This window comes from Gracilinanus agilis, chromosome 6 (genome assembly GCF_016433145.1).
Source record: "Gracilinanus agilis isolate LMUSP501 chromosome 6, AgileGrace, whole genome shotgun sequence".
NCBI classification, from domain to species: Eukaryota; Metazoa; Chordata; class Mammalia; order Didelphimorphia; family Didelphidae; genus Gracilinanus; species Gracilinanus agilis.
The window spans coordinates 96,995,919-97,007,039 of NC_058135.1; the positions used below are offsets into that span (position 1 = coordinate 96,995,919).

An 11,121-nucleotide genomic window follows, 5' to 3' on the forward strand; every position below is an offset into this window, starting at 1 on the left:
TTTAAAACCAAGCAAGAGTTAGAGAAAATTACAAAATGTAAATTAAATGGCTTTGACTATTTTAAACTAAAAAGTTTTTGTACAAACAAAAACAATATAGTCAAAATCAGAAGGGAAACAACAAATTGGGAAAAAATCTTTATAACGAAAAACTCTGACAGGGGTCTAATCACTCAAATATACAAGGAGTTAAAGCAATTGTATAAAACATCAAGCCATTCCCCAATTGATAAATGGGCAAGAGACATGAATAGGCAATTTTCAGGTAAAGAAATCAAAAGTATCAATAAGCACATGAGAAAGTGTTCCAAATCTCTAATAATTAGAGAAATGCAAAACAAAACAACTCTGAGGTATCACCTCACACCTAGCAGATTGGCTAAAATGAAAGAAGGGGAGAGTAATGAATGCTGGAGGGGATGTGGCAAAATTGGGACATTAATGCATTGCTGGTGGAGCTGTGAACTGATCCAGCCATTCTGGCTGGCAATTTGGAATCATGCTCAAAGGGCTATAAAAGAATGCCTGCCCTTTGATCCAGCCATACCATTGCTGGGTTTGTACCCCAAAGAGATCATAGATAAACAGACTTGTACGAAAATATTCATAGCTGCGCTTTTTGTGGTGGCAACAAACTGGAAAAGGAGGGTATGTCCTTCAATTGGGGAATGGCTGAACAAACTGTGGTATATGCGGGTGATGGAATACTATTGTGCTAAAAGGAATAATAAACTGGAGGAGTTCCAGGCGAACTGGAGAGACCTCCGGGAACTGATGCAGAGCGAAAGGAGCAGAGCCAGAAGAACATTGTACACAGAGACTGACATTCTGTGGTAAAATCGAATGTAATGGACCTCTGTACCAGCAGCAATACAATGACCCAGGACAATTCTGAGGGATTTATGGTAAAGAAAGCTACCCACATTCAGAGGAAGGACTGCAGGAGAGGAAACATATAAGAAAAACAACTGCTTGAACGCATGGGTCGGGGTGGACATGATTGGGGGTGTGGACTCGAAACTACCACACCAATGCAACTACCAACAATTTGGAAATTGGTCTTGATCAAGGACACATGACAAAACTAGTGGAAATGCGCATTGGCCATGGGTATGGGGGGTGCGGGGGGGGGGTTGAAGGGGAAAGGGGGAGCATGAATCATGTAACCATGTTAAAAATGAATATTAATAAATGTTAAAAAAAAACAAACAAACAAAAAAAGTAAATAGGAGGCCACTGAGGTCCCTTGTAGCTCTGAGACTTTGATTCTCTGAGATTAAAGAAGTAAACAAGGAGCCCCTGAGGTTCTTAAATCTTTGGTTAAAGAAATAGACTCTACTTTGAGTAGAGACAACTTTTTTGAAATCCTTCCTACTGTTTCTTGGGATCTCCGGCCACAGTCCAATTTGTTATCTGTTGAGAACTTTCATTCCAAAGTGATTTAAATCCTGCTAGCTTATTTACATCTTGTGTCAAGCATCAAATGCATATATATATATATGTCTGCAAATCTTTGTTGATATGTCATTAAAATATCATTGAGTCACATTTCCTCACAAGAGGATGAATTCAATGAGTGACTGGCATGACTGTCTATGGTACACTTATAAAATAAAACTTTCTCTCAATTAGAGTTAAGCCTTAAACCTGAGAGAACCAATTTTGTAGTATTAAGTCCCAGGGGAAACCTTGGTAATGATAGAAGTCTTTCTGGCTTGACAAGAATAATGATGTTGTTCTAATAAGTTTGAATGACAGGTGAGGGAGAAGAAAAAGCACAACACATTTTCATAAAGTCCAAGATTTTCTTTTTTTGCAAAAGTCATTTTTTAAAATGGAAATGTTTGTCATCCTTCAACTATTTGTACTAATACTTGGGAAAAAAACAAATGAACTAATTTTTTAAAACCAAATGGCTTGGGGGCAGCTGGGTAGCTCAGTGGATTGAGAGCCAGGCCTAGAGACGGGAGGTCCTAGGTTCAAATCCGGCCTCAGACACTTCCCAGCTGTGTGACCCTGGGCAAGTCACTTGACCCCCATTGCCTACCCTTACCAATCTTCCACCTATGAGTCAATACACAGAAGTTAAGGGTTTAAAATAAAAAAAAAATGGCTTAATTACTTCTGGATGATTTAAACATCAAGAGAAATGATGGGATGTCAATTTTTAGAACTTTGAAAATTATGGTTTTTTAAATGTTATATTTGGGAGAAAAGCTTTGGAGAAAAAAATGGATACAGATTAGGTCTTTGGGTCATCAAGTAAGTTCCCTGATATCACTATTGCAGTTAATGAAGAAAGACGTTTCACCCCTCCCTTCTATTTCTAGGTTTGGCAGAATGGCACATCCCTGTTGCTGGGATGTTTCTGTGGATTAAGATTAAAGGTATTTCTGATACAAAACAACTGATTATGGAAAAGGCCTTACAAAAAGAGGTAAAAAAAAATCCCAACAAAAAATGCAAATTCTTTACTTATGTGATCATGAAATTTCCCATGTTTCCCAGCTTGATGGTTGTGAGTTCTAAAACAGTTATTGATTACTCTTATTACTAAATGCTTTGAAATGTATGTAGGGGACCAAATAGATTACTAGATCTGAGTCAGGAAAGCCTGGATTCAAATCCTACCTTACACATTTACTAAGACTCTTAGCAAGTCACTTAACATCTCTAGACTTTGGTTTCCTAAATATAAAAGAAGAAAGTTGGACTTAATGTCTCTGAGGCCTCTTTAGTGTCTAAGTCTATGATCTATGATCCTTTAGGGAATGAAAGGAAAAAGAGGAGACAGAAAGAGAAGGAGACAAATGAGAAGTTACATTAGGAGAACCAGAATGGTATAGTGTCATAGAAACCAAGAAGCATCCAGAGGATGATGGATTCTCATCCCTGGGTATGTGATAGACATAGCTTTAATAGCTTAAATTTCACTAAGAATTGGGGGAGAGGGGCACAACCTTTTTTGACTGTGCTGTACACACACAGAAATATACACAAGAGCATTAAACAAATTGGGCCAAGTGAAGAAGGAACCACCCATATTGTTTGAGGAAGAATGTTCTACATTTCATGTCACCACTTTCTACCTACCCACTCTTTCTTCAATCGGCTTTCAGCTCAACCTGACAATGAAATTAGTGTAACATAGTAGACATGCTGGACTGGCAGTCAGGAAGACCAAAGTTTGAATCCCACCTTGGCATATGCTTGTTATCGGGTCACTGAACATCTCCAAGCCTTAGACACCTCACCTGTAAAAATGAAATTGTGTCCAATGTCTTATAAGGTCCCTTCCAGCTCCAAATGTATATAATCTTCTGCTAATAATGGGCCTATAGCCAAATCCAGCCATTGTTGCCCTTGAGTTCTCTGCTGCATGTGGTGCCATTCACCATCTTTTCCTTCTTGTAACTCTGTTGCTCAACCCCCTGTTTGTACACTATTCGGTGTATATAGCCACTTAGTTATTGACTTTCACCTCGTGTCCCCAAAAATATCTGTGAGCTTCAGCACTTCTCTTAGACCACAAATTCTGCATGGAAGGCACCTTCAGATGGTATCTATCATGACTGATCATTAGGCACTTAATAAACACTTTCATAAATCATAGTAAGTTCTAATGTGATTTATTATAGGACAAGTTTTCATAACCTTAAACTTTATTTAAAATTTGGGCTTTAGGAGTCCAAGCATTTGAGATCTGACTGCTATTACTAGAAGGCTTTACATTCTCTTAGACACTTCAGTTTCTTTTTTTAGTCTCCAAAATGTTGCTTTCATAATAGAAACCTTTTTAAAAGGTCATACTCAGTTGAATCATTTAAATTAACATAGATCTCTTTTAGGTATTACTAGTTCCTGGGGATGCATTCTCCATTGATGATTCAAAGCCTAGTTCGTATGTCAGAGCTTCCTTCTCTTTGTCTTCTCCAGAACAAATGGATAAGGTGAGTATGGTCTATTCAGTAGACCAGAGATTCTTAACCTGTGGTCCATGGACCCCGGCCAAGGAATCTGTGGATAGATTTCAGGGGGAGGTGGGAGAGGAGTCTGTGAACTTAGATGGGAAGAAAATTACATCTTCATTTTCACTAACTTCTAACTGAAGTTTAGCATTTCCTTCATTATGAATACATGAATGAATAAATGAAAAATCATTTGTTTATTTTATTTTAAACCCTTACCTTCTGTCTTAGAATCAATATAAGTTGGTTCCAAGGCAGGAGAGTGGCAAGGGCTAGGAAATTGGAATCAAGTGACTTGCTCAGGGTCACAAAGCCAAGAAATGTCTGAGATCAGATTTGAATCCAAGGGATCCTCTCAACTCCAGGTCTGGCTCTCCAAACACTGCACCACCTACCTAGCTACCCCTTGAAAAAAAGCATTTATTAAATACTTAATATTCATAAAGCAGAAGATATAAATAAATAAGACTATCCTTTAAGGAGCTCACATCCTATTTGGTGAGGGAGGCAACTCATATGGAAGTTTTCATCTCCAATTGAAGTCTCATGGCCCATTGCATATAGCCAACAAGCCTTCTTTTGAGGAGGAATCCATAGGCTTCTGCACACTGCCAACAGGATCTATGCCACACCCGCAAGAAGGTTACCAACCTCTGCTCTGCAGTAAATAGATCATTCTCAGCCCTAGGTGTTACAAATGAGTTTGGAACTTCTAGCCCAGGGAAGATTTTCTTAGTTTTCTGACTTGAGTAACATGAAACATCCCCCTGAGGTGCATAGCGCTTCCTTATTATACTGCTTTGGGGAGAAGACGAGAAAGCATTAGATATATCGTCCACTGAGGGCCTCCTCAAAGGCTTCTTCATAGTGTCATGGCGGCCCTGGGCTCCTGAGCCACAGCTCTGGCCAGACCTGTGGAGCTGGAAAGGCTTTTGGGTATGAACTCAACAGAGATTGTATAAGCAGGATTCTTTGTTGGTAGTTCAGTAGCTAGAGCTGACCAAAATCAGGTGCTCCTCGAAGGATACCCTACTCATGAAGGGCTTAGTCAGACGGAGGACCTCGAGACCCCTCTCATTCTCCTCTATCAGCATAATAAATGGAGGGATCCTCATCTGTGTGTATCATGTTTATTATTGGGGGCAGCTAGATGGCTCCATGGACTGAAAGCCAGGCCTAAAGATGGGAGATCCTGGGTTTAAATTTGGCCTCAGGCACTTCCTAGCTGTGTGACCCTGGGCAAGTCACTTAACTCCCATTGTCTAGTCCTTAATGCTCTTCAATCTTGGAATCAGTACACAGGATTGATTCTAAAACAGAAAGTAAGGGTTTAAATTTTTTATTTTTGTTTTTATTACACCTCCATGAATGGATTTACCCAGCCTGCTGAGAGATTATCAGGACACCATGAAAGAGAATATATTTATAAGTTAAAATAGTGTCCAAAAAAAGAATGAAAATGAAGAGACTCTTCAGTAAATATAATAACTTTCATGTGTTAAGCCTAATAAATATGAAATATGAATGTATAATAGAAAAATGAGAGCAGAATTACTATTGGTTTGGGTGAGGTGGTAGTAATATAGTCACATTTTAGTCATACATCAAGTTGGATGTTTGCCTTCAAGTCTTACAATGAAAGGAACAATCATGGCTCTAGATGAGAGGCAACATGGCTGGGTGACTAGTGAGTGCCCTGGATTGAAATCGAGAAGATGAGGGTTCCAGTATCAGCTCAGATACATACATGGTGGCTGTGTGACCTTAAACAAATCACTCAAACCAATCTGAGTATCAGATGACTCTCTAAGATTTTAAGTTAGAGACAGACAGAATTTCAATACTTTGAGTTTCCTGGGTGAGATCACAAGGACTGGACCTACTGACAGTGTGGCTCTCCCTTCATCGATGGCACTGCTGAGATCAGAAGAATCAAAAGCTGGAGAGACACCAGGATGTCTGGGCTATAACATTGTTCCTGACTCACACTTAATGAATTTGTGTGTTATGGGGGGAAATTGATTAAATAGGAGAAAAACTGAAATCTGTTTAATAATCTTCTGTTCATTTGTATTAATGGATGTATGTGTGGACATACAAATACCTTTTCCCTAAAACAATTGTATCTCTGCTTTTACTATGAAAAGCGTGATCAATAGAGGAAAAGGCCCCCAAGATACAAAAGGGCAGAACACTCCTAGCTATCACATTGGTTCCTAAGAATGTTAAGGGGTCTTGATGGCATTTTGCTAGAGCACACAAAAAACAGTTAGCATTTATATAGTACGTTGTAAGGTTTGAAAATTGCTTTTTTAGAAATTTGCAAAACTCTTATATGAGAATGTTATTTCATTTGATTTTATAACAACCCTGTGAGGTCAGTGGTTTTATCATCCCCATTTTACAGATGAGAAAATGGAGGCTAAGAGGTTAAATGATATCCAGGGTCACACAGTTACTAACAAAGATCTTTGGAAATCCTCCTAACTCCCAAATAATATCAAAAAAAGGAAGAGAAGGGAAAGGGGAAGGAAAGGGAAAAGAAAGGGAAAGGAAAGGAAGGAGGGAATAGAAGAGAGGGAAAGGTTACATTCCTAGTTGAACTTACAAAGTACTGCCAGAGCTCTCTCTTCTCTGACAATCTTCTTTATTTTCATTTTAGGCTTTCCAGAGACTGGCTGAACTTATAAAAGAGTCTTTATGAAGGAAGAAAAAGCAGAATCATTTTACTCATGGACTTCCACATTGTCAATTTTTATATTTCACGAAGAAGAAATTGGTGGTGATATTACACCTGTGCTCTCATAGAGATTTAATCATGGATATTACATTACTGAAAGACTTTTTAATGACTGCCAAAAATTACAATGGGCCATTATGATTTTTATATAAAATCTGACTATAGGGTTGTTTTTTTGTAGCTGTTTTATTGCAATAGATTGCATTCCAAACTACTTTTTTCAATTGCTTGGAAATTTCTTAAGAATTTTTATCTGGTTGAATTTTCTTATGTCTTAATGGCAGTCAAATATTGAATACTAGAGCAAGAATTTATCATTTTATACTTGTTCAGTGCTATACCTATCAAACTACCAAGAAACTTTTTTATTGGATTAGAAAAAAATTATAGCAAACTTCATTTGGAAGAACAAAAGATCAAGAATATCAAGGGAAATAATGAAAAAAAATGTGAAGGATGGAAGCCTAGCAGTACCAGATATTAAACTGTACTATAAAGCAGCAGTCATCAAAACAATATGGTACTGGCTAAGAGACAGAAGAGAGGATCAGTGGAATAGACTTGGGTTAAGTGACCTCAGCAAGATAGTATATGATAAACCCAAAGATCCCAGCTTTTGGGACAAGAACTCAATATTTGGCAAAAACTGCTGGGAGAATTGGAAAACAGTATGGGAGAGATTAGGTTTAGATCAACATGTCACACCCTACACCAAGATAAATTCAGAATGGGTGAATGACCTGAATATAAAGAAGGGAACTATAAGTAAATTAAGTGAACATAGAATAGTATACTTGTCAGATCTCTGGGAAAGGAAAGATTTAAGACAAACAAGAGATAGAGAATATTACAAAATATAAAATGAATAATTTTTATTACATTAAATTAAAAAGGTTTGGTACAAGCAATACCAAATCAACCAAAATTAGAAGGGAAGCAACAAATTGGGGAAAAAATCTTTATTAAAAAAACCTCTGACAAAGGTCTAATTACTCAAATTTATAAGGAACTAAGTCAATTGATAAATGGGCAAGGGACATGAATAGGCAATTTTCAGATAAAGAAATTAAAACTATCAATAAGCACATGAAAAAGTGTTCTAAGTCTGAGTTAGACTAGCCAAATACTAGGAACCATACAGAGAAAGCTTTATATGTTTAAGTAAGGCACAAGGTTGCAGGATCTAAACCCAGAGAGTAAGAAATCATGTCATCTTGTCATTCAAGAATTCAAAGTCAACTGAAACATCCTAGAAATCATCAACCCATACTTCTTATGAAAAGTTTGATTCAAAGTAAAGCCAAGAGTGAGCAAAGCAAGTAAGGAGACTTTGCGATGAGGTCATTCATTGAGATTAAGGCCTCCCCAGAAAAATTCACTTTGAATTAAAATTAAATGGGGTTTGAATCATCCAATATCTCTTTTAAATTTCAAATAATAGGGACTCTCCAATAAGTATTCTTCTTTAGCTAGAAAAACCTTTGAACTGTTCTAATTCTTTATCAATAGGTAGAAAAGAAAAATAAAAGAGTAAATTAGAAGATAACTTTGTTTACAATCATCTGTCCTCTGTCAAGTGTCTACAAATGGATCTGTATTGAACCAGTAATTCAGTTCTGATTCATATCTTTAAACTGAACTAGGCTGTAAGCTCTGTGAGGGTAAGAATTGTGCCTTATCTAAACCTTTCATCTCTCCCTGTCTCTAATACAGTATTCTTAAATACTTTGTTTGATTGGTGAGTGAATAAATAAATGAATGGCTTTTAAAAATGCATTTGCTTGCTTGCTTTTATAGCAAGGTATCATTAGCATTTGTGAGAAGTAGCTAACAACAACAATTACATCTAATTTGGTCCTTGTTATAAAATACAAAGAGAATGAATGGCCAGAAAAAGTGGAAGGGATGTTCTACAGGAAAAAACAAGGTAGTAACCCATAGTTTCCCCATTAATATAAAACTAAAATCATAGAAGAATGTGTTCTCCTTCATCAGTCTGGTCACATCTCTATTGTGCTTGGATTCAGTCTGAGGGAAAGGAAATCTATTTCACTCAAGCCCCATTCAGTATAGCTTTATCATCTGATAAAGCATTTAATTGAAATATACCCAAAAAATAAATAAGAGAAAATCCAAACCACAAAAATCTTTTTAACCCCTCATCAACCAGTGGAAAATGATCACACACACACACACACACACACACACACACACACACACACACACACTCCTTTTCATGGAAGAAAATACCAAATCCCTTGGTTGAGTAGGGTATCAGGGAGGGAACCAACATGCAGGGGTAAAAGACTCCCACAGGTCCAGGAAAATCTCAGAAGCAGAACAGTGTTAGGGACATGACTGAGACAATGAGAGTAATCAGGTTTTCAGCCAAAATCAGGCATCATAAAGATTGCTCTCCTCATTTTTTGGGCTCTGTTTATTTTATATGCTTTGAGATCACACATAAAGTTGGCATGGAAATCCATTCTCACCATCCATCTTTTTCTTAGAAACAATGTGTTAGGCATGTTTGATGTATCTCCTGGGCCACAGTGGTGAGAGAGTACAGGTTTTTTCATGGGAGACAATTTCTCCATATTTCATTCATTGCTCTTTTGTGTGTACTGTACTGGATCAGGGAGGGGGGAAACTTAGAGACTATTCTGGCCTGTTTTTACAAGCACTTGTGTATAGGAATCTGAATTAGTTTTAAAATCTTTAACATTAACTCACTATATACTGGTTTGTTGTGAAGTGACTCCTAGGAGAATTTCTGTATTACTGCATGTAAGAGTGGGAATTTCCTAGGAGTTATAGGGGACCTGTGGGGGGCTCTGCTATCAACCTGTATTATTTTTCTGTGTTTCCCTGGGGCTGAGTAAGAATATTGATTTCAATAATTTCAGTAAAAGGGAATGCTAGTGAGAAAAGAGTCACATAGGGGAAACTGAGTGGAATCACCATCCTTCTGATACCTGCTTTGCAGGTTTCAGAACTAGTGATGAGCTGTGCCAAATGTCATAAGCTTTGACAGCTTCCCACACCAACACATTGTGAAATCACCCAAGGGAGAGCTGCCCTGCTTTGTTGAGGAAACAATTCTGCCCCAGCTCCTTGCCTCCCCACCTGCAGCTTCCAGTGGGGCTGGAGGGAGGGATGCTCTGAATAACTCCCCTGCACCAACTTGTTCCTCCAGTGGCCACTAGGGAGACCCTGTCTGTGGTGTCAATAAAGCCAGCCCTTTCTCTGTATCATTGCTCTGTGCCACATCCACCCTCCACAGCCACTACCATGTCTTGGAGCTTTTGGCTCTCACCTCTGCTGCGGTAGAACCTGGCAGAAAAGATATAGGCATCTCCTAGGCTGAGCTTGCCATAAGTTCAACTGACTGCCCCCACCTCTTGCATTTTATGCAGTGTGTGAAAAAAAGATGTCCTCTACCCCAAAATACACAGGACCTGGGGATTTATCCACATTTTAAACACAGACATATAAACATAATATAAATTTTACCTATCCAGCAAAAGAAGTATGATAAGTCTAATATCTACTCAAAAAAAAGGCAAAACTTGTCTGTTATACATTTGACTAACTTAAATAGAGGCTGGTCTCAGAGCCAGGAAGACCTGAGCTGGGTTCCACTGCTTTCATATACTGACTATATACCCTTGGGTAAATTACTTTATAGCTCTGAGAAATTTTCAAAGACAAGAGTTCTTTTTTTTTTTTTAATCCTTACCTTATGTCTTAGAATCAATATAGTTCCAAGGCAGAAGAGTGGTAAGGCTAGACAATGGGGGTTAAGTGACTTGCCCAGGGTCACACAGCTAAGAAGTATCTAAGACAAGATTTGAACCCAGGACTTCCCACCTCTAAACTTGGCTCTCAATCCACTGAGTTGCCTAGCTGTTCCCAAAGAGAAGAGTTCATAACTTATACAACCTTTAAAAATTGTTTTAATAATTGTATTTAAATATAATGGGTCCCCTGCATTTAAAAACACAATTCTGAGAATTTCACCAGATTGCTAAAGGGATCCATAAAACAAAAACCGTTTAAGAATCTCTGCTCTAATAATAAGGGAAAATGTGTATACAAAAATATTTAGAGCCACATTCTTTGTGCTGGCAAAAATTTGGAAAATGAAGGGAAGCCCTTTAATTGGGGAATGGCTGAACAAACTGTGGTATCTGTTGGTGATAGAAAACTATTGCATTAAAAAGAAATAATGAACTGGAGGAATTCCATGTGAACTGGAACAACCTCCAGGAACTGATGCAGAGTGAAAAGAGCAGAACCAGGAGAACATTGTATACAGAGACTGATACACTGTGGCATAATCGAATGTAATGGACTTCTCTACTAGCAGCAATGCAATGACTCAGGACAATCCAAAGGGATCTATGAGAAGGA

The 11,121-nt window shown here is 38.0% G+C and overlaps 1 protein-coding gene across 1 annotated transcript in view; it reads left to right on the forward strand.

Annotated features, from left to right (window-relative positions):
- AADAT (aminoadipate aminotransferase) overlaps window positions 1-7,080 on the forward strand; it is a 63,820-nt gene extending 56,740 nt beyond the window's left edge. The window contains exons 12-14 of the mRNA XM_044682289.1: window positions 2,331-2,437; window positions 3,849-3,950; window positions 6,631-7,080. Of these exons, the coding sequence (XP_044538224.1) occupies window positions 2,331-2,437; window positions 3,849-3,950; window positions 6,631-6,672 (251 nt within the window). The 3' untranslated portion in view covers window positions 6,673-7,080. The remainder of the gene's footprint in view (window positions 1-2,330; window positions 2,438-3,848; window positions 3,951-6,630) is intronic.
- Window positions 7,081-11,121: the final 4,041 nt, after the last annotated feature.